We start from the raw sequence: 24,925 nt of genomic DNA on the forward strand, positions 1-24,925 counted from the left end.
GTGTGAGTTAGAGAGAAAGCATAAAAAGAGTGTGTTTATCTCTGTACAGTGTCTGCGTGTGTGTGTGTGTGCACGTGTGTGTGCATGTGTGTGTGAGTGCACGTGTGTGTGTGTACGCGCGCGTGTGTGTGTGTGTGTGTGTGTGTGTGTGTGTGTGTGTGAGTGTGTGCGTCTGCTGCTGGCTTATCCTTGACGTGTGTCGAGACATGAATGAGTAGTAATACTTCTCTGTGGTGTTGCTTGTACAGTGATGTTGCATGTTTGTTATGGTGAAGCTGGTTTCAATTAAAAAAGAAGAGCCCTTAAAGACTGATGTGTTGCATGGATTGTATCTTCATTCCCTCTCAGTCTCTCTCTCAATTTCAGTTCAATTCAATTAAAATGGGCTTCATTGACATGGGAAACATATGTTTACATTGCCAAAGCCAAACAAAACTAAACAGAGAAATCTCTCTCTCTCTCTCTCTCTCTCTCTCTCTCTCTCTCTCTCTCTCTCTCTCTCTCTCTCTCTCTCTCTCTCTCTCTCTCTCTCTCTCTCTCTCTCTCTCTCTCTCTCTCTCATGAATTCTTTTGGGAAAATTGCACTGTCAGAGTAGGCGAAGAAGATCCTTTCAGTTATCAGCCGTTAAATGTTCCCCCTTTGTTTCTTGGACTCCTCCATATGCTTGAAATGGTTAAAGGAACATGCCAATATTATGGGAAATGTGCTTACAAGAAGATGGATACCAATTTATTCTCTGTGCATTCAGTAGAATTATATTTGGCTGCAGCCTAGCTTAGCACAAATAAATGAAAGCGGATATGGACCACTAACCTACAGTAGCTGTTGGCCAAAAACACCTCACCCAGAATTTGAAGCTAGGCTAGTGCTTCCATTAATTTGTGCTAACCTAGGCTAGCTTGCAGCCGGATAGCTTTCTAGTTTCTGAACACACAGAGAGGAAATTGGTATCTATCTTCTTGTCTGACTCTGGATAAGACAGTAAGCGCATTTCCCATAATGTTGGCGTGTTCCTTTAAGTCAGCTTCAGCCATTAAGTATAGTCCAGTCTCTGAAGAGAGAGCTGCACGAAGGTTATACACAGATACAGACACTGCTATATCAGGCTGATATCAGGGCTAAATACAGGATAATGGGTATCTGAATTTCTAAAATCATGATATGAACAATGTGTAACATGTCGGAACTTTAAACAAAGCAACCTGATTGTCTGTTTCTTTTACACACACATACACACACACACACACACACACACACACACACACACACACACACACACACACACACACACACACACACACACATATACAAGTTTCAAGTTTCTTTAATAGTTGTCATACAGAAGTACAGAATACTTTTATACAAAATGCTTCTTACTGTTACGCTCCAGAGACTGTGCTAGACAAGATAAGTATCAAATAACATAGTATAGCATGTAAATTATAAGTAGAAAATGAGGTCACAGTGTTCAGTATAGACATATGTACAATGTTCGATGCAGAATAGACGTAACTGAGTTCGTTGAGCAGCCTGATGGCCTGGGGATAGAAGCTTCTTCTGAGTCTTTCTGTGCTCGCCTTGAGACTCCGGTATCGCTTGCCTGACCGCAGCAGTTCAAAGAGGCAGTTGTTCGGGTGACTGGAGTCCTTAATGATTCTCTTAGCCTTGCCCCTGCACCGCTTGTTGTAAATGTTCTGGAGGGTGGGGAGCCCCCCTCCAATTGTGCGTTCGGCTGAACGTGTCACTCTTTGTAGTCTGCTTCGGTCTTGTGCAGTGCTATTCCCAAACCAGGAGGTGATGTTGCCAGTCAGGATGCTCTCTATTGTACATGAGTAGAAGTTCTTAAGGATCTTCTGACTGACTTGGAACTTCCTTAGGCGCCTGAGGAAGTAGAGGCGTTGTCGTGCCTTCTTCACAACACTGTCAATGTGTGTGGTCTATGTCAAGTCCTCGGATATGTAGGCTCCGAGGTACTTAAAGCTGTTCACTCTCTCAACCGGTGCCCCGTCGATGCTGAGGGGGCTGTAGTCCTTGACCCCCGACCTCCTGAAGTCCACAATCATCTCCTTTGTTTTGCTGACGTTCAGGGAGAGGCTGTTTTCCTGGCACCATCCCGCCAGGACCTTGACCTCTTCCAGGTAGGCCCTCTCGTCGTTTGCAGAGATCAGGCCCACCACCACTGTGTCGTCAGCAAATTTGATGATTGTGTTGCTACTCCGCTGAGCCACACAGTCGTGTGTGTACAGGGAGTAGAGGAGGGGACTCAGAACACAGCCCTGGGGGGCCCCTATGTTGAGGGTGATGGATGAGGAGGTGCAGTTGCCTGCTCTCACCACCTGGGGTCTGCCCGTCAGGAAGTCCAAGACCCACTGGCAGAGGTCATAGTTCAAGCCCAGGTCCCTGAGCTTGGCTATGAGTTTGGAGGGGACTATGGTATTGAATGCCGAGCTGTAGTCGATGAATAGCATTCTCACATAGTTCCCCTTCCTCTTGTCCAGGTGTGATGCTGCTGTGTGCAGCACATGGGCTATGGCGTCCTCCGTGTACCTGTTGGGGCGGTATGCAAATTGCAGGGGGTCCATGTTGATGGGGAGGGAGGAGCAGATGTAGCCCTTTACTAGCTTCTCAAAGCACTTCATGGCTATGGAGGTGAGAGCTACAGGGCGGTAGTCGTTGAGGCAAGCAGGCTTGGATTTTTTGGGTACAGGGATAATAGTGGACTTCTTCAGGCAGGTGGGGATGACAGCCTGTTCTAAGGACAGGTTAAATATGTCAGTGAATACCGGGGCCAGTTGGTCGGCACAGACTTTTAGGACGCGGCCGGGGATGCCGTCCGGTTCTGCTGCCTTTCTGATATTCACTTTTTTAAAGGTCCTACACACCTCATGCTCTGTTACCCTGAACACTGAGTCTCCATCAGCAGCAGACCCCCCCCCCCCATTGCCGTGGCTTGTGGGCTGGTGTTGTTATTACCAGCATCAAACCTCGCATAGAAGGTATTGAGGTCATTTGCTAAGGAGATGTCACTGTTCAGTTTGAGGGAGGTGCCTTTGTAGTCTGTCATCGTTTTGAGCCCCTGCCACATAGCTCTGGAGTCAGCCTGTTCAAACTGGAGTTCAATTTTATCCCTGTAGCGCCGTTTTGCCTCTATTACTGTCCTCCTTACGTTGTATCGCGCCACCTTGTGGTCATTCATGTTGCCTGCCACCAGGCCGTCGTTGTATGCTTTGGTGCGCGCTTTCAGAGCTTCACGGACGGATTTGTCTACCCAGGGTTTTTGATTTGGGTAAACTTTAATTGTGGTAGTGGGGATTGTTTCTTCCACCAAAGTACGAACAAAGTCCAGCACTGTCTCCGTGTAGACATTAATGTTATCTGTGTCGCGGAACACGCTCCAGTCTGTGCACTCAAGCGCAGCTTGGAGCGTCTCCTCTGACGCCACATCCCATTTCTGCACCTCTCGCGAGACTATCGGTGTGCTCTTGATTTTTTGTTTGTACTTTGGAGAAAGCAATATGGCCGCATGATCAGATTTTCCAAAGCCACTAGCAGCCTGAGCCTTGTATCCACCCTTGAATTGCGTGTAACAGTGGTCTAAAATGTTACCGCCTCTGGTGTTACAAGTCACATGCTGATAGAAGTCAGGCAAGACCTTTCTCAGATTGGCGCTATTGAAATCACCCACTACTACAATGGCGGCGTTAACGTTCGCGGCTTGGATTCTATTTACCTCATCGTGGAGTCTGGAGAGCGCGACACTATTGCTGGCTTGCGGTGGAATATACACTCCGACCAGGACGATCGCCGTTAACTCCCTCGGGAGGAAGAAAGGACGACACTTGATGGTTATATATTCCAGGTCTGGGCAGCAGTGGTTCGATAATTCCTTCACGTTAGCTGGATCGCTCCAATTGTTGTTAAACATGAAGGCGATACCTCCTCCACGCTGTTTGCCGGACTCTGCTGTTCTGTCCTTGCGGTGGATGAAGAAGTGATCGGCCGGTTGTATGGCGTGATCTGGGGTTTCTGGCGACAGCCACGTTTCAATGAAGCAGAGAACATTGCAGTCTCTAACGTCTCTCTGGAATTGAATCCTTGCTCGGATGTCGTCCAGTTTATTGTCAATTGATTGTACATTGGCTAGCAATATACTGGGTAGTGGCGTTCGGTGTCGTCTGGTTCTCAGTCTGTTACGGATCCCAGCTCTCTTCCCACGCCGTCTGGTGGTTCCTTTGTTCCTGGAGTCAAGACCTGGTCCTGGTGTTCTCAGGATCTCAACAGGCCATTGCTGCGGTTCAGAAAGCTGATCCAGGGAGTAATCCAATCGGTAAGTTTCCCGTAATCCGATGTCTATAAGTGACTGACGGTCATACACATTAAATGCACCTACTGTTGGTACAGACAAAACTCTTAAAACTATAAATATTAACAAAAGTAAGCACAATCTCGACGGAGCGCACAGACAGGCGGCCGGGCATAGCGGCGCCATCTTGACATCTCTGCTGTTCTGTCCTTGCGGTGAATGAAGAAGTGATCGGCCGGTTGTATGGCGTGATCTGGGATTTCTGGCGACAGCCACGTTTCAATGAAGCAGAGAACATTGCAGTCTCTAACGTCTCTCTGGAATTTAATCCTTGCTCGGATGTCGTCCAGTTTATTGTCAATTGATTGTACATTGGCTAGCAATATACTGGGTAGTGGCGTTCGGTGTCGTCTGGTTCTCAGTCTGTTCCGGATTCCAGCTCTCTTCTGTAGCTCAATTATTTTTGGACCAATGACTCCAATGGTCCAAGTATTTACTGTTAAGTAAAAGTAATCAATCAGTCCAGTACTTGGTGCTGGCCCATACTTAAAGTATCAGTGCATCACTGCCAGATGGATCCATGAATGGGTGTTGCCATAATATATGAGCTTATTTCTTTCTTTCCTCCAAGCCTTGTTTCTCTCTTTGAGGCGCTTTAATGGAATATTGATTTTGGACCAGAGAATCCCTTTCGCATAGGAAGGTACCGTTAACACAAGCCCAGCAAATAAAGTGACGATAAAAACAAACACTGGACTGCAGGGGTCAAGCTACAGGCCTCGTAAATAAAGCAGCGATAAAGATGAACACTGGAATGCAGGGGTCAAGCTACAGACCTCTGAGGGGGGGGGCGTTCAAGTCTCATCTCCTTGGCAGACCCGCTCAGGGACCAGACACTTGTACTATTGAGACTTTTCTCTCTGTGGAGTGGTGCAGCCAAGAAGAAAATTAAATTTTGTGACTGAAAAAAAGGGGGGGGGGGGGGGTCTGCCTTCACTTGCAACACTTTTCATTGTGGCTATGTGACCTACAGTATGTCCTGCCCAGTTTTTGTTTGTTTCACTTTGGGGTGTGGGGTAGCCTAAACAAGGGAAGAGAGATGTGCTGGAAAATAAATACAATTAGATTTAGACTAGATTCAAAGAAAACAAAACACAACTTCCACAGATTCGAGGAAATCAAATCAAATTGTTGAAAAGATACAAAATATGGGATCTTGACTATTTATAGACATTTTTGAAAATGGCTGAAAAAGGCATCTGAAGTAACTCACGAGTCATAGGCCTCCAGGGTTCCCGTCCACCTTAACTCTCATTCTCTCCCTCTCTTCCTCTCTCTGATTACAGGATGGGGTGCAGGTGTGTGACATCTACCAGCTGATTACCATTCTTATTTAGACCTGGCTCAGATGTCATGTGGCTCAGATCGAAGTTCCTAATTTCCAGTCAGTCCGTATTCTCGGAGTCTCACCCCCTGGACTGCCTTGTGACCGGGTTCCATTACTCTTTAATTAATCTCAACGGAAACAACATTTTAACATGTGTAATGAATTGCATTCCACCAGTTTTTATCTTGCTGGTTGAAGGGAGATGCTGGATATCTTGACTGGTAAGAAGAATTGACTGATTCCTGGTGCACATCTAATTAAAAGTCGATTATTCATTAGTAGTGGACAGATGTGATTTCTGAGACTTTATATATGCTTTATTTACACGTGTAAAAAGAATACTGCTATAAGATTTGCTTGTGTCTCAACAGGTATCTTGCGGAGTATGAAGAACTTGGGCATCAGTCACTAGTTTAGCTTGGCTTAACCCTAATTTGCTACTCTTGACAATCAGGATGACGAACCTGCAACCACCAATTGCATTATCTGAAACATGAAACACTATCGTCAACTTTAATCCTTGTTGTCCTTGAAGACATGAATGACTAGTGGCTTATTTTCTGTTTCCTTGCAGTTGTAAGTCTTCTAACCCAGTACAGCCTCCCCGGGGCCAACTGTACCATGACTGGTAATATACCAGACTGTTTTAGTGGCACTACATAGATGTCCACTGTCAAAAAAAAGACAATGGGAATCTGAATAAGAATGAAAAGATGCTTGTTTTCCTGATGCAGTATACTTTGAACTGCTACACCTTCTTCATTGTTGATGTAAACTAATGGTATGCTTCATTTACAGATGGCCTGATCAGTTTACTGGGTGAGTTACAACCTTGTGCTTCATGGGTCTCTCTCGCCTCTATATGTAACTACACCATCTACGTATTGCATACATATTTATTGATAACAAGTTAGAGTCACAAGCTGATATGTCATTTGCATAAATTAGGAACAGTAAAGCTACTAGTATGCTTCCTTGTGGCACATTCACCATGAAATTCTAGCTCACTAGTTTTTTAAGTTAATGTTTTTGAAATGGTACTTAAAAAAAAATTATGCTGAAGTGTTAATTGGAATGTTAATGTTCACTCAAGCCTCCTTGGATTCAACATGTCTGCATCCAGATGGCAGACTGATGTATTTCAAGGTTTTAAAATTGTGACTCAACAATTTAAGAATAAGAGGCCCGAACTTCATGTTTAGGGTACTGTCAATTAACCAGTTAATCTCACTGTCTTTGAGTTGCATATAAAGGCCGGGGACCAGCGAGGGTCTCCAGACAGTTTGGTATATTCTGGATTAGTGCCTGTACCATGTATTTACCTTCTAAAGCTTGGCTGTTTAAATTGAAACTCGACAAAGTTAAACAAATGAAACTTAAGCATTAACATTTGTTCTTAGCTGATGTAGTACAGAGTGAGAAGTGTGGCCTTAAGTATTTATTTGCATCTACCTTACAGATTCTAATGCATCTCTGCAGAAACGTGCCTATGCAGGTAATGTACCAAAATGTTGTGTTGGCACTGCATGGGACTTCTACTGTTAATGATTTTGTTTATCTCTCTGGATGAGGAAATGCTTGTTTTTGTTATGTAGTACATGTTAAACTGCTACACATTCTACATTGTTGTGAACTAATGTCTGCTTATTAATTTTACAGGTTGCCTACGGTTAGTTGACTCTGGTGAGTTACAACCTTGTGTTGTGTGGGTCTCCTACCTAGTCTGTTAACTGAGTTGACTGGATAAGATGAATTTGGATAAGATTAATTTTGACAGGCATGGGGTTTTCTGTTCCTTGGCGCAAGCTTAGATTTGAGCCCGACCTGTTACCAGAGCAATTCCTTCAGCTCTAACCTGCAAAAAGGTGGCTTTATTCTATCCTAGTTTTATTATACATTTACATGAAGCTATCTGCAAATGTCTGGCAAGCTTGTTCTCAATTTAGATGCTTAGCAGTTTTATATTTCACCATATGGATTATTTTAGTTCCTTAATTTACTCGACAAAGTGGGTTGTATTTTAAGTTTCCTGGCTTCTCCAGAATGCCCCAATCATCTTGATTTCATCTTATTTACTCATGTTTATGCCAAGATGAGAGTGCAGTTGTCCACATTATTGGAAACATGCTTGTATAGGCAACCCCTGCACCTGTTTTCAAGCCGGGTGCAAATTTGAAAGATAATCCAACACTGCATAAATCATATTATCCAAGTGTATGAGGAACCCATTTTAGTCTGGATTGGTGGCCAATACCATGCGTTTGCCTTCAAATGCAAAATTTTCCCACATTGCTGTCTGTATCGCTATCTGATGTATCGACCTCGGATGAGTGGGGACCTTGTGTTAAAACAAGGAAAATTTTACTTCTGTTTCTTCCTAGAAACACTTTAAATGGTTGGTTGATTCATCTTACCAGAAAGGTAAGACTTCATCGTGTTTTGTTTGGGAAGATGCATTTCGCCATACAAGACACCATTCCCATTGATTAACAATTAAGCTACTATCTGTATCTTTGTACCACATTTGTTAAATAATCTCTCTTCCTCTAAACTTAAAATTGTCTGGATCCAGTTTTGGAGGTTCCTCAAGTGGAGCTGATTTTGGTAAGCATGTTATGACCTCTTCATGGTGGTAGTCTTATTTACAATCTGATGTGATGCTTTTGAATCAGGTCGCTGATCCTTTTGAGGAAATGTATCACTTTCTGATCTAGATTGTTATCTAACCCCTAATGCTACACAAATGGTTGGATTAAATATGAATCCACTTGTGTTGATTCGCAGGTGGGATGGAATTCTCAAAGGATGCCTGCAGAAGATGGAAGTGAGTACAAAGTGGGGCAGATCTGTCGGGCCATGTACAAATGCATTGCTCTAGTTGGAAGTTCACTCATATTTTTCTGTTTGCAACAGTTATCTCTGGCTTCCAGCAAAATTAATCAATTGCATGAGTGTAATCTCTGGTCTGAAACAGTCTGCATCTTTGTAGGTGTCACTGGTCCAAGGTCCATTCTCTGTCCTATTGCCTGGCCTCTTAGATTCCACATGCAGCACTGTGACCAGGATGTGGCCATTCATACCAGTGTAGACATTTTCAATGTTTATCCCAGAGAAGTTGAGATGGAATATAAAGCTCTTGCTCTTACCAAGTTTTATAGTAATTGTATTAAAATGACAACTTAAAAAAACACACACCCAGAAGAGGCCAGGCAAGTGGCAGAAATATGAGATGGGTCAGTGGCACGGTGTAGCCTGTGATATAAAGAAACGTCTGACATCAACCGTGGAGTCGGTAATTAGCTCTAGCTGATCTGGGAAGTACTTCTCTTGCATCCAAATGCTTTGTTTTCATGGTTGAACCTAATGTTGGTCCGTCTCCCCAGGTACGATGACTAGGACAATCCAATTGGCTTTAAGGTGAGACTACACTGTAAACCCGCATGTTCAAAATAATTAATTAGATTGAGTAGGGTATACTTAATATTCTATGAAAGTTCTAACTTGAATGTCTTGAGTTTGTGTGACGTGTTATGTTTTGAGTAAATTAAACTCATAGTTTTTGATTGACTTGGAACTATTCACTTATTAAGTAAGTATAATGTAAAAGTTATATAACTTTAAGTAAATACTTACTAAGTATTGGTGGTTCAGTGGTAGAATTCAATAAAGGAATACGCTATCTTATAAAAAATATATTTTCCACTAATTTCTATGTTTCAACATTAGTGTGATGATGCGTGCATGAAAACATGCAACCTGCATGTTTCCCAGATGGCAAAAGACATTAATTAAAGGATTTTGGTCAGATTGGTTATTTTTGGTTGAGGTTGAAAAAGCTATGTTGATTCAATATTTAATTACAGATACCATTTCAACATTTGAAAAACTGTCGTTTAATCAATTTAGTATAGATTCCCCCTCCCCTCCCCTCCTCCCCCTCCCCTTCGAGAGGGTAGTCCTAAGCAACTCGCGAGACCTAGAAGATCTCACGGGACTTGAGGTATTCAAAGTAAACTTGGCGCGATGGTGTCTTCACTGGCTTGACAAATAGTCTGAGCCAAACTCCTTGGTAAGTCCTTGACAATATAATGTATTATACCATAATCTTGCTGTCATCGTTTGACTACATGCTACTTTGTAAATTATTACCGTGGTGGCAACTAGTACAGTGCAGAACGAAGCTTTTTAGCATTATTAGCTAGCATGCTAGATACTAGTTAAGTGAGTTCTTATGGGAATAGTATGATCCCGTTCAGATACCATCACCGGGCTGTTATCGTTTGACTAAATGTTATGTCTGTGCCGTGGCAAATAGTTTGGAGCATGCTAGCTAACGTTAGTCCGCCATTTTGTTTCATGATTAAAATGTAAATTTTTAATAGTTGCATAAGCATTGTTGTAACCAGTGTTAACAAATACTTTATTATAGTTCAATTGTGTTAAACTTGGGACACAGCCATGGCTCTATATTTTATTTCGTTTTGTTTTGTATGTGAGGCATTTTCAATAGGGTCCAGCTGCAGCCTCGGAGATTGTTCCAGATTGGGCAACTTCCGCCCGCTCCCACGACATTTCTCCCGGGACAGGACAATGTGCGCTGATTGGCGGAAAGTACGGAAGTATCTCGAAGTACGTCTGACGTTGAACGTCAAAAGCAAGTACGTCTGCGCTGACAAGGGGGGGGGGCTTGTATTGATCAGGTTAGTAGATATTGTACCGATCAGGTATTACAGATCATATCCGCATGAAATAAACTAAAATGTTAAAACCCATTTAGACTGTTTCTCATTCCTGTACGGTTGTTTATACTCTGCTCCTGTGTTGTAACCCAACCCCCTCCAATGTACAGTAAATAACCAAGTGTGGTTGTCAATATTCCAATGTACAGTTTTGCTTTTACAGTTGTACAGTGTCCCCCACCCACCCACCCCTCCTACCCGACCCCCCCCCCCCCACCAGACATGCGCTAGGTATATGGAGCTAGGTACACTTGTTACTATATATGGTGCTCATTGATAACTACTTTGATGGTGCTTATTTTCCTATTTTGTTTATTATGTCGCTCTTTCTCAATGCCAATGTATAACTCCAGCCCCTATTACCACACTGCCATTGTCTCAGCTCAGTAAGTATTATCTTTCAATTCAATATTTTCGGTCTCTCTCACCCCCCACCCCACTTCAAACTTCACACCTTTCTCTGTGTTTTCATCTGTCTCTCTCACCCCGACCCCCTCCACTTCACACAACACCTACATTGCCAAAGCCTTTGTCATTTGAAGACACAGCAGTGCTATGTCTGTCTCTCCCTCTCTCACTGAAATATTTAATACGACAATCAATTTTTTATGCCAGAGATTCTTCGCCAGAGGAACTTGAAGCCATTCCCGAATTACCACCAGAGACCAGCAGTTGCACGCGTCTCTACTTTCCGTAGCTCTATTTCTGCAGACCACTCTCTAATTGGTTGAGCGAAGCCCCTCTCTGATTGGTTTAGCTCGTCACGCGGCAAAAGGCGGACGTAATGTTATCATATCAAGAAGATAAAAAGAAATGTACTACCAGATTCGCGTATAACGTTATTTCGCATGACTTCGCGGTTTATTCATAACGTTATGCACATTTCACAACACAGCCAGCTGTTAGAAACTGTACATTGTAACGTTATGTTATTTCGCGGTTTATTCACATAACGTTATTTCACGTGACAAGTTCAACACAGCCCAGCTGTCAGAAACTGTACATTGAGGGTGTTTGAATCACTGTTTAATGTTTACACTCCCCACTTACTGTAACTGTACCATGTTCTACATATAACCTCATCTCATGCACCTTGTTGTGTATCCTGTTTCTTTTTCCTCATTATTATATTCGGAGTTAATTATATTGTTTACACTGTCTTTCTTCTATTATAACCCTGCCCATTTGATGTTCCAATATCATATTCAGAAAGTATCAGAGACTTCTATTGACCAAGGAATTAGTTATTATTAGTAAGACACAACATTTCCGTAGCAATCCGAAGTGACATTGACCACCAGACTCCTTCTCTTAAGGCATTAACTCGGTTAATTAATATAAATGTTATATTGTAACTGTCTAGTTACACATTGGTTCCGAAACATGTATGTTCCAGGCTGCAATTAAAACTTTGAATCTGAGAGAGCTCTGGTCAGCGAAGCCGGCGATGAGAGCGATTATTATTGGTTTTTAATGACAAACCAATTACATAATCCAACATATGTGTAAAGGCACACGCAACATATTCCAGTTAACGGTATAATTTTTAATGATTAGTTATGGTGTAATCAATACTTCCATGCGTATAAATTGCGTTCGCGACCTCCATGTTTTGGGGGTATTCATCAGAACTCTGATCCGGGATTCGGCTCCCATCCGTCGGGCAAGAACTGTGGGTTTTCAGCCTCTCTGGAGCTTAACAGGGTTTCGATTCCTGGCTAGAGGAGCTTGTCGCGGCTCATGCGCATGCATGCGCTCGGCCAATCGGAGGGGTCTGCAGAAATGGAGCTACGGAAAGTAGAGACGCCAGTTGCAGGCAGAGACTGCCTGTAGCGTGAGTTGAATTTTATACACAAGTTCACTGGCGTCTCACTGTGACCTCATTTTCTTCTTCTAAATTACATGCTATACTATGTTATTTGATACTATCTTGTCTAGCACAGTCTCTGGAGCGTAACAGTAAGAAGCATTTTGTATGAAAGTATTCTGTACTTCTGTATGACAACTATTAAAGAAACTTGAAACACTGGTGTTTATTCTTATATAAAACTTCTCTAAAGAGGTATGTTTACCTTTGCATTGATTGGTGGATTTGTGACTGAAGACATTGGATCTTTCCTGCTCTCCCATCCAAGTCCCAGGTTGCAATGACGTAATCATGACACTTAGTTGATTCTGAGTAGACAATTACTCGTTGCATCTGGGCTCATAGGTAGACGACTATCATAGGAATGACTGCTACACCGTTGCGCCAATAGTGGCCGAGGGAGGGAGAGTTTTGAGAGTTCTTTGTTCTCCTATCTGACGCGTAGCCACTGATGGTGGAGAAGTGCTGTCCAATTAGCAATTTTGGAGAAATTCAGGCATAAAATAATATTCTGTTGTGTCACTGTCAATCCAATATTTCAGAGATTCTTCGCCAGTTGCGGGAACTTTGTCACCACCGCGGAGAAGACTCAGACCACCACCTGAAGCCCATGTAGAATCGTGAGTCGAATTTTATACACGATAGATTATTCTTATATAAAACTTCTCTATATAAAACGTCTCTATATAAAGAGGTATGTTTTCCTTTGCATTGATTGGCGGATTTGTGACTGAAGGCATTGAATCTCCTGCGCTCCCATCAAGTCCCAGTTTGTAATGACTCAATCATGACGCTTACTTGATACTGAGTAGACAATTACTTGTTGCATCTGGGCTCATAGCCATCTACCCATATAGGAATGAGGTTAAACCGTCGCGCCAATAACGGCCGAGGGAGGGAGAGTTTCGTTCGAGTTCTTTGTCGTTCAGACAGATTATCCTATCTGACACATAGCCACTGATGGTGGAGTAGACAAGTGCAGTTCATCAAAATGCTAACATGTTTTAGGACTTACCCTTTAGTCTATCCATACAGTTGATTTGGAGAAGTATGGCCTGTTTTCTTTCACCTTGTTACAAATTGCTTGGTGTTCTGTTCAAAGCGATCAGAAGTTTAGTAAAAAAAAGAGAAATCTGTTTGAGCTTAGTATCAGTCTTGGTATCAGTTTTAGTATTCTGTTTTTCACTTCTTATAGTGAGACCAAGGTCTCCCTTGTGAAAGAGATATTTGATCTCAACGGGACTAACCTGGTTAAATAAAAATAACCTTACCAATTTTTTTTTTAAATATGAACAACTTACAAACACTCCATATACTTAGCTTTGTGCTGCACTTTGTAGAAACCATGGATTTGTTTGTGATGTCTCTTCATTCCTTCAGGACGAGCTTCAGGGTGTGGCAGTGGCCCTCCTTACTGTCATCAGTGACCATGACACAAGTCCAGTTCACTACCAGCCTGTGACAATCTCTGTTGTCATTTGCATAATGTGTGATGCTTTAACACTGAGTGCCAGCCACGAAATCTCATTATTTAATCGTTATTGCTTTTATTAGCAATATCTATTTAATTTATTAGCAATATCTATTTAATTTGTCATCAGACGATTGGATTCATTATGGATTCAGAGCAGCGTGGATTATGTGTTTCGAGTACCTAATGTTGGATCAATAAACGCAATCGATATTTAGAATGGCGATCAGGAATTGGAATCTTTTTGCAGAACAACTGATGTGAGGTAAGGAATCTGTTACCAGTCTTGGGGTAATCGGATGTTTTTCACATATCTCAATGTGTGACGTTAGCGCTGACCAGGAAATGGATGATCGATTTTTCAGCCTGCTTCTCTAGCGTGCATAAGTACACATATACTATCGATGATCTAGCATTTATTTGAAAACTATTCATAAATCAGCTGGAAAATGACCGTGTTGTGTGTATTCCAGTAAAGAGCTATTATCACGGATTTTTTATTTTTATTTTTTTGCAAAAGCTTCCGTTTTTCGAAACGGAAATGTACAGATGAAAAAACGTTTCGTACATGTTTACTGCAAGCAAGTCATTGATAAGCGAGGGACGTATTAGACACATAGCCATAATCTAGAAATAGCTCAGCGAAAATCATGAAATATCGGAAGATCAGTCTCAAGGCTGGCATTAAAGCGATAAATCGTCCGCCCCCTGCTGTCACTCAAGTGTTAATGACCAAGGAGTAACTTATTAAAATGCACTGCTTTTGCTCTTCAGGCGTTTGCTGGATTTTAGACAACCTTGGGAAGTGTTTCAGAAAAATGGACATGTCCAGAAACTAATTTGTAGAAATAAACCTTTGCTTGACCAATGCAGTACTTTAACTTGGTACGTTAATCTTTGGTTTATCTAATTTTACCTGAATGAATAATATAGTTTAACTAAAATGAAGTTGGTATTTTTTTTCATCCATCCAATCTACTTCACACCCAAGGGAGTGCAGGCTCTAGTGAAGTTCGTGGATGAGTGGTTCTCAAACACGGCAGTCGGCAATGCAGGGGGCCAAGCAATTGGCCCGTTCCTACTATGGCACTTGGTACATCTAAATTGGGTTTCTCGTCATTTAGTTTTTTTTAAGAAACCTTACTTTGTCCCAAGAAGAGGGTTGTGTTTTATTGGGTTAGGACATTTACTGTACATTGGAGGGGGTTGGTTTAGGACATTTACAGGGGCCAGTTTTGAATAGTCTCTCGTAGGTGCTCTTAGTTTTGAAAGTGGGTAGTGATTCACATTACTTTACAGCTGTGGGTAGGGCGTTCCACATTGATGTGGCATAATTGCGAAACGTGTTTAGTCCCTTGTTTGAGCCGAATCTGGGTTTAACATGATTTATGGAGCTCCCTCTGGTGTCGTGGTATTCACTGACCTTTGGGAAGTATTTTGACATGTACATGGGTACCTTAGTCGTGTAGTGTATCTTGTAGACCAGGCCCATTGCAAGTTTCTGTACTGTCGTCTTACTCTAAGCCATCCTAGGTTGTCAAAGTGGGCTAATTTTCTGTTTCCTTGCAGTTGCAAGTCTTCTAACCCAGTACAGCCTCCCCGGTGGCCAACTGTACCATGACGGGTAATATACCAGACTGTTTTATTGGCACTACATAGACCTCCACTGTCAATGATGATTTGTTAAAAGACAATGGGAATCTGAATAAGAATGAAAAGATGCTTGTTTTCCTGATGCAGTATACTTTGAACTGCTACACCTTCTTCATTGTTGATGTAAACTAATGTTAGGCTTCATTTACAGATGGTCTCTACTCCTGATCAGTTTACTCGGGTGAGTTACAACCTTGTGCTTCATGGGTCTCCCTGGCTGTATATCTAACTACACCATTTACATATTGCATACATATCATAACTCTAACATTCACCATGAAATTCTGGCTTCAGAACTCGACACAGCACAGACCGCCCTCATCAAAATCACTAACGACCTCCTCCTTGCAGCTGACTGAGGCCACATTAGCATCCTCATCCTCCTGGACCTTTCTGCAGCCTTCGACACAGTCTCCCATTCCATCCTCCTCAACCGCCTATCCAACAACCTCGGAATCACTGGCTCAGCACTCTCCTGGTTTCAATCCTACCTCACCACCCGGACACAGTTTATCACCATCGGCGATTCCAGTTCCACCCTGGCCCCAGTCAACCAAGGCGTCCCCTAAGGCTCTGTACTTGGCCCAATTCTGTTCACCATTTACATGCTCCCCCTCGGTCAGATCATCTGCCGCCATGGCCTCAGCTTCCACTCCTATGCCGACGACACACTCTACCCCTCCACCAAACCATCCACCCATCTCCCCCACACTCCCTTATCAACTGCCTTCATGAAATAAAAACCTGGATGTCATCTAATCTCCTCAAACTCAACAATAAAACTGAGCTCATGGTTGTTGCACCCAAGGCCCTGCTCCGGAAGGTTGGGGATCTCACCCTCAACATAGACGGCTGCTCAATCTGCCCATCCCCTAAGGTCCACAACCTGGGCGTTATCCTGGACTCCACCCTTTCCTATCAAGCCCATGTCAGTTCCGTCACCAAATGCGCCTTCTTCCACCTCAAACATCTCCAGACTCCGACCATCACTTTCCGACTCCACAGCTGAGACCCTCAGCCACGCCTTTGTAACCTCCCGCCTGGACTACTGCAACGGGGTCCTGTCCGGGCTCCCAAGCAAAACCCTGGACAAGCTCCAGTATGTTCAAAATTCAGATGCCAGGGTTCTAACCCGCACCAAACCCTGGCAGCGCATCACCCTCATCCACCTCCACTGGCTCCCCATCAAATCCTGCATCACCTACAAATCCCTTCACGCTCTGGCACTTCAGTACCTCACTGACCTCTCCACCCCTACACTCACGGTCCCTGCGATCCACGGACACTGGTCAGCTCTCCATCCCCTGAACCAGACTGCGGACCTTCTGGGACAGCTTTCAGTGTGGCAGCTCCCACCCTCTGGAACTCCCTCCCCGCAGAACTCTGCGCCGCCCCAACTCTGGACTCATTAAAAAAACTGCTCAAAACCCACCTTCAACTTGGCCTTTAACCCCTAATTTCTCACTTTATATGTATGTTGTGTCTGTCCACTGTTTGTTAATTTGTCATCTCCCCCCCCCTGTAAAGCGACCTTGGGTCTTCAGAAAGGCGCTATATAAAATGTTGTTATTACTAGTTTTAAGTTCATGCCAAGTTGTTAATATTAATATCGGTATCGGCCACCATTTTCACATCGGTGCATCACTATTCTTTTTGATGTTATTTTTTCTTTATTGTTTCTGTCTGTTTAATTGTATTGTCTGAGATGTTTGTAAATCAAAAATGCAAATAAAAATATAAGTTAAAAAAAATATATAACTTGTGTTTGAGTTCAAGTAAATCACATTTCCCCCTGTCGTGTATTGGTGTAATCCAAGGTAGTTAATCAACATTGTTTGCTTAATGATGAGGTGATGAACAGAACGGTATACACAACAAAGGTAGTTTGTTTATCCCATATTTATTAGAGGTGGAGAAACCCTGGATAGTATTTTTGGTCCAACAGGGCAACAAATGATATATACTGTGCAGTACATGGATTTCCATTGCAAAAACCTGGTCAGTGACCTTACATAATCTTTAGTCAACACACAGTTGTTATATATTCAAAAGCAATGTTACTTGCTTATTGGCACAGTATTTCAAGATGTAGCGGAGGAGGTTCAGACGTCCTGTCTGACCTAACTCCTAATACTGTTAGATGTGGCTCTTATACTGGTTATGACATCACACACTGCCTGGCCTTGCCTGGCATCAAAATAGCCCTTTTTACATCCGGGAAATTGTCTTCCATCTGGGCCGGTCTTTCCAAATATGGTCATGTCGTTTCACATCTGGCGTCCTGCTGACTGTGGCATCTGCTGGCTTCTCCCCCCACGAGAGGATGATTCCTCAAATGTTTATTATTCAAATGCTACACAAGAAATGACTAAGGCGTATCTTTGGTGTAATGAATTATATATATCCAGAATTAAAACGATGTATTCGTTACCTATGGTTCAATACCAGACATTCTATATAAGATAACACAACCTGTATTTACCAGACTGAAACTTATTACATTAACATCTTCTATTGTCTTCTGTTATCCTACTCACACAGTCCTGAAGCTAGGTGAACTGCCTGTCCGGAACTATATCATTCATGCATTTTTGGTCAAACAGAATAACTTTTCATATTCAAGTAAATTTACTTCACCCCCCTGCAACTAGATTGGATACAGTTATGAGATTGGGGACAATGGGCAATAGCCACCATTAATCCAATGCTCCATTGAGTGATGTCACTCTATCCCTACCCAGATATTCTTTCTCTCTCTGATTACAGGATGGGGTGCAGGTGTGACATCTACCAGCTGATTACCATTCCTATTTAGACCTGGCTCAGATGTCATGTGGCTGCCAGATCGTAGTTCCTTCTTTCCAGTCAGTCCGTGTTCTACCTTGCTTGTTTGCTCCCAGTTCGTTCCTGGCTCCACACCCTATTCTCACGTCTTGGATCCCTGTGTATGACTGCCGCCTGCCTGACCATTCTCTCCATGTATATTCCTGGACAGTTGGAGAACCCACTCCTGGCTATGACCCCCCCCCCCCCCCCCCCTCGTCCCGACTACCCTGCACCCGCTCACTCCCTCGACAGTTTGAGTATCCGCTCCTGGCTACCCTCCCCCCGCTCGTCTCAATACCCTGTACCGGCTCACTCCCTGGACTGTCTACTGACCAGGTTCCATTACTCTTTAATTAATTGCAACGGAAACAACATTTTAACATGTGTAATGAATTGCATTCCACCAGGTTTTATCTTGCTGGTTGAAGGGAGATGCTGTATATCTTGACTGGTAAGAAGAAGAATTGACTGATTCCTGGTGCACATCTAATTAAAAGTTGATGATGATTCATTAAGAGTAGTGGACAGATGTGATTTCTGAGAACTTATACACTGAGACTTAAATTGTATCTATGCTTTATTTACACGTATAAAAAAAGAATACTGCTATAAGACTTGCTCATGTCTCAACAGGTATCTTGCGGAGTCTGAAGAACTTGGGACAGATGAGGTACGATGGGCAGTGGTCACTAGTTTAGCTTGTGTGACGGATCGTATTGGTCTGCGTTGTGTTGTTAAATGCTGATGTCCCGAGGGGGAGTCGAACAGGGGAGCTCCCGCACCGCGGGAGACGACATAGGCCGCTGCACTAAGAAGTGAATCCACTCCTATGTACCATACCTATGCGTCTATTAACCCTGTTATGAGGAAGTGAGTTTAACTTACCAGCCCGTAATGCCACAGTCACTTGTCAACACCCCTGTTTCTGTGACTGGATATACTCACGGGCTTCCCCGTTACACATCTGTATGTAGCAGGGTGGATTATCCCTGCTTTATGGGAGTGGTTGTACACGGCCACCTGGTAGCGGGATGCAGTAGAGTTTGATCTAACTGAACCCCCGTCTTTGGGCCCGGAACGTCGAACTGGAGGTCGGGCAGCAGGAGCCGATGGGGCCCAGGATTTACTAACCTGGGGGTGGTACTCTGGTCCTCCTCGCCCTCCAGGGCGGTCAGCAGTAGCTCCCCACACACTCTCACTTCCCCCAGTACCTCCGTTAGCCCTCCCACACCTGGTGACTGTTAGATGACTAATGATTTTTGCTCCCCAAAGCAGTACCCTTCCTTAATGACCTGTAGAGATCTTTAAAGCCCAACCTCCAGGTTAAACCCTACTGATCAATTATGGGTAGTTTACATCATTGGTATATAATTTCATTATTTATTTTTTTCCATTTTACACCGGAAATGCCACTCTGAAAGAGTTAAAAAGGTCCACGCACGAATAACATGCACGCGCGAATCAAAAAAGGTTATCAAACGCCGACGTCACTACAGGTGCATATTAATGAGCCGAATCTAAAAGCTTATCAGACGCTAGCACGGCCGTGACGTCACTTCAGGAAATGCCTTGCCCGTCCGGGTCATAGTACTAGATCAATGGTGGCCCACTCGGTGCATCACAGTTAGCCTATATAGCTCCGCCGTCCCTGCTACAGTCGGGACCACTACACTGACGTTAGCCTATGGTTCTCTCCTCTTTGTGTGCCCCCGTCCTCGCGGGTGTCCTGCGGAGGAGCTTGTGGACGCGACAACAGCGGCGGCCGTTGTTAGCTCATAGCTATCGTGTACCACTAGCCTTTACGGGCTCGAGCACCCTACAGGCTGCCACCATTGTCGCCGTTGTCGTGTCCATGGGCCCCCCGGCAGGGTACCCGTGGGGACGGGGTGTACAGAGAGGAGAGAACCATTTTGGGTCGGCCGTTCATGCCGGCCAGCGAGCCGGATGTCGGGATATTTTGTTAGCACAATAGCTACCAAGCTAAGCTATGTTAGCTACTAACGTTATAAACACTATGTGTACAACGACACAATGATTTACATTATTACAAATATGGTAACGTGGTTGTGGCTTTAGAGATGGGTGGCTATAATCACGGAGCAATAGTGTTAGGTGAAACGGATACATTTTCATTCGGCTAGTAGTAGCAAGCATATATCTATGGTAGCAAGGCTCTCTGCCTGCAGTGCCTGCCACTTGCTGTGTGTGACTCTCAGCGCCCCCTGGTGAGCCCCCTGGTGCCCTGCACCTGTTGTGACGATCATTTCGATTACACACGCACGTTATGAACCATTGATTAAAATATCCACGTGCGTGGTGATTGTGTTGGGCAGACAAAATGTTTGATAAAAACGCTAAAACTGGGTCAATTTCAATACTTTTTTTCCTTCATGAAACTCACCGTTGGCCTAGTCCACATTGTTTATTGAACAAAAATACAACGTGAAGGTTGGCCTTTAACAACGAAATACGAGTATGGTGGACCCTCCTGCTGTTGCCTATATAGCTAACGCACGTTGGCTATGTACACCACCTGTCTTCGGCGACGCTCGCCTAGTGGTACACTCGAAGTGTCTATAGCTGTTAGCTACCAGCTAATACCGCGTACACTTCTAGGATAACCCGAGGTATTACTGAAGTTTATTCCTTTCTCTGTTTCACTAGTCCAACACTCCAAATCGCTTGTATTTCTATGATAACCCGTTTTATAGCTGAGTCTCTCTATCTCTCCCGCTTGCTCTCAACGGGGCTCTCCGAGAGCACACGTCTATTCACGTTCACTGTCGAAGAGAGCTTCCTCCTGTTCCGCTCTCTAGGTAACCAGTGTCTTGTTCATCTCCTTTCTCCTCTGCTCCGCCTGCCACCACCGCCCCCTGCTGGCGACCGCAAACTGGTCCCACAATGGGACACTCAAGGCAGGAAGAAGGATGATTTAGTGTCACGTTAATAATCCATATTGAAGCCGGAGGGATGAAGGAGAACCTCGCGTTATTTGTCCGGGCGAGATATCAAAGAGAAACACTGGTTATCATGTCTTTGTGCACACAGGGGAAGTAAAAGGTTACGTTAGCACTTCTGAATAATAGAAGAATATTCAGGATGCTACATGTACTATTATGATGACCTAATTTGCTACTCTTGACAAAATCAGGATGACTAACCTGCAACCACCAATTGCATTCTGAAACACTATCGTCAACTTGAATCCTAGAGTTCTCCTTGAAGACATGAATGACTAGTGGCTAATTTTCTGTTTCCTTGCAGTTGTAAGTCTTCTAACCCAGTACAGCCTCCCCGGGGCCAACTGTACCATGACGGGTAATATACCAGACTGTTTATTGGCACTACATAGACGTCCACTGTCAATGATGATTTAAAAAAAGACAATGGGAATCTGAATAAGAATGAAAAGATGCTTGTTTTCCCTGATGCAGTATACTTTGAACTGCTACACCTTCTTCATTGTTGATGTAAACTAATGTTATGCTTCATTTACAGATGGCCTCTTCTCCTGATCAGTTTACTCGGTGAGTTACAACCTTGTGCTTCATGAGTCTCCCTGGCTGTATATAACTACACCATCAACGTATTGCATACATATCATAACTCTCACATTCACCATGAAATTCTGGCTACTAGTTTCAAGTTCATGCCAAGTTGTTAATGGTACTTTATTTTTCCTTCTCGATGCTGAAATTTGTATTGGAATGTTCAACATGTCTGCATCCAGATGGCAGACTGTCTTAAAGGAACATGCCAACTTCAAGCTGTCCTGAGCCTTGGGTTGTTGTTTAGAGAACAGTCTGTCTAGTACACTGTAGACACTAATAGGCCCAGTAAGCTGTACAAATGATGTAATAGGATGAAACATACTATTTTCCATAACAACATACACTCATACACAAAAGCAGTCATATTTGACTCATGCAGGTTTATTTTTTTTATGACTACTGTTAAAAGCATGCTATTAGAGCTAATTTCTTGCCATTACTCAAGTGTGTAGCCAGCACCAGTGAATGAAGCAACAAAGCAAATCCAATGTTGCCTACCACCCATAACTGCCCTACAACTGTTTGGTTTGAAGATGTGTAACATTTGGGGCAAACCATTTTCCTGGCTTCCCACTAACGCAACTAGTTTAATCAGCCTTACATACCGGATTAACCCTTTCACTACCACACTACAAATAGTTAAAGTAGTGTGGTAGTGAAAGGTTAACCTTCTGTAGTGTGGTAGTGAAAGGGTTCACCTTCTGTAGTGTGGCAGTGAAAGTGTTAACCCTTTGTAGTGTGGTAGTGAAAGCTTTAACCCTTTGTAGTGTGGCAGTGAAAGGTTAACCTTCTGTAGTGTGGCAGTGAAAGGGTTAACCTTCTGTAGTGTGGCAGTGAAAGTGTTAACCTTTGTAGTGTGGCAGTGAAAGGGCTATGCGTCTGTAGTGTGGCAGTGAAAGGGTTAAATAGATCAACCTCAGATGAAAGACTGAACCTCCCGTGTGTCCAGGTGGATATCTGGTCTCTCTGCATCATGGTGATAGAGATGGTGGACGGGGAGCCTCCCTACTTCAACGAGCCTCCTCTCCAGGCCATGAGGAGGATACGAGACAACCTGCCCCCGCGGTTGAAGGAGTCCCACAAGGTAAGAAGACACTGGACACCACCTTGGCTCAGTGTTACTGGACGGGAACCAGCTTCTCAATAGTGGGAGTACTGATCTAGAGTCAGATCCAGTCTGTTAGTTTGAATAAGGTACTAACAAAGTCACTGAACCCAGATCAGCGCTCCTACTCTGGGAAGCTTTGTGAATAATGGGCCGAGGACCGTTGGGTGAATGTTTTGATTCGTCGAAGACTTTTCTAGTCTAGTTCATTGGTTCCTCAGACAATGGGGTCACATGGTGTGTGTTCTGGGTCTCTCCACAACAGTAACAGTATGTCGGAAATAATCTGTGGAGTAAAACTAAACCTCTCTCTCTCACTCTCTCACTCTCACTCTCACTCTCTCTCTCACTCTCTCTCTCAGGTGTCCTCTGTTCTGAGGGCCTTCCTGGACCTTATGCTCGTGCGGGAGCCGTCCCAGAGAGCCACGGCCCCGGAGCTCTTCCTGCACCCCTTCCTAAAGATGGCGGGCCCCCCCTCCTGCATCGTCCCCATCATGAGACACTACCGCCACCGCTGAACCCGGCCTGATCTTACCCAGAACCTCCCCCACCCACCACCAGAGGCACGGCCACCCTCACCCAGCCGAGAACAAACACCCGCCGACGAGCGGCGTGCCACTAAAAAATATTATAATAATAACACTCACACCTGTAACCGTGAAGTAGATTAGCTAGAGGAATATCTAAGAAGATGAAGAAGAAAAAAACTAACAAAGAAAACAAAAGGTGAAAAAACACCTACTATATTTGAACATGTGAGAGGAGTCTACTGCGCCGGAGGACAGTTGGACGTCGGGTAGAAAGTGTGTGGGCCGCCTCGCCCCGCCCGCAAGTCCTCTCTGCTTCCTAGACGCGCAAGCCTCGACTCCCCATAGAGTCGTAGTAGCCGTCGACTGGAGCTTTCCAGAGAGCTGCACGACGGGCGGCTGGGACTGCCTGGCAGCTGTCATTGTAGAGGGACCCCACTCTGCTCCAGACCGGAGCAGTAGAAGGCAGAACAATCAAGAGGAGAAGCAGAGGAAAGAAGGAATGATTGAATTGACTGTTGACAAATGACTGACTTTGCGTGTGGCTGCTGTGTTGTCGCTCCCAGCCGAAAGGACAGGTTGTTGCACTTGAATGGGTGAAGAAAAAAACAACCAAGCTCTTGTATTTCACTTGTATCTTCTCACACACTAACAGTGAAAATGTATTTTAGAGACAAATTGTACGTTTTTTTTCTGTACAGTTTTGCAGTATTTTATCGTGTTGTAACCATTGTGATTATGGGCAGTATTAAAATAGAACTCAGAGTTTCTTGCAGAGATCTTTCCTACTGTTTATAATCCATCTTTTTTTATTTAAGAGATATCCCAAATAAACCAAGCTAAACCTAACTGTTACACACACAAAACTGAATATATTTATAATCTTACATTTGTAAACAGAACTCCCATTAAAACATGGGGGAAAGGGTAATGCCTGAATTTTGTATAATGTTTTAAAGTATTTTTTTGGAATTGAAGGTTTATTTTTTGGTAGTGTGGCCTTTTTTTTCTCTGTTTTACATTTCTAAATGCGTATTGGCCGACAGTGATATCAGTTTAAGATCATACGAGCAATACCCCAAACTTTAATTTATTATACCATCTTCCTTGTTATTTCAGACACTGTAACTACACTACACGTTTAAACATAGCACAGTTTGAGTGGATTTGACACCAAAAAAGGGATAACTGACCTTTTTCCTTTTGTTTGTTTATGTACAACGTCTCGTCCTGTTCCTATAAATCCTAAGGGAACTCATCCAAGACTTCTGTCTGCCGTGCAGCTTTGGGGAAGCTGATGAGAAAAAAAAAATTCTACTCACATCTTTAGTGTCACCATCTCTCCTTATCCCACTCTAGTCAGTCTGTCACACACACGACACACTCCCCATCACTGGAACTGTGCTGCCATTCTCATCTCTGGGTTGGACCAGGAGAACAGTGCAATCCTCCTTCCCATATCGGTTTTACCCATCATTCACTGTGATATGTAAAT

General features: G+C 43.7%; 1 protein-coding gene across 1 annotated transcript in view; it reads left to right on the forward strand.

Moving 5' to 3' along the window:
* The window catches only part of pak5 (p21 protein (Cdc42/Rac)-activated kinase 5), a gene marked incomplete at both ends in the record, with an annotated part of 134,108 nt that extends 110,687 nt beyond the window's left edge, over positions 1 to 23,421 (forward strand). Inside the window, 2 exons of the mRNA XM_084314663.1 lie at positions 22,748 to 22,882; positions 23,266 to 23,421. Coding sequence (XP_084170789.1) covers positions 22,748 to 22,882; positions 23,266 to 23,421 — 291 coding nt within the window. The remainder of the gene's footprint in view (positions 1 to 22,747; positions 22,883 to 23,265) is intronic.
* Between the last annotated feature and the right edge of the window lie 1,504 nt (positions 23,422 to 24,925).

Source organism: Notolepis coatsorum, assembly GCF_963971535.1.
Source record: "Notolepis coatsorum genome assembly, chromosome: 5".
Classification (NCBI taxonomy): Eukaryota; Metazoa; Chordata; class Actinopteri; order Aulopiformes; family Paralepididae; genus Notolepis; species Notolepis coatsorum.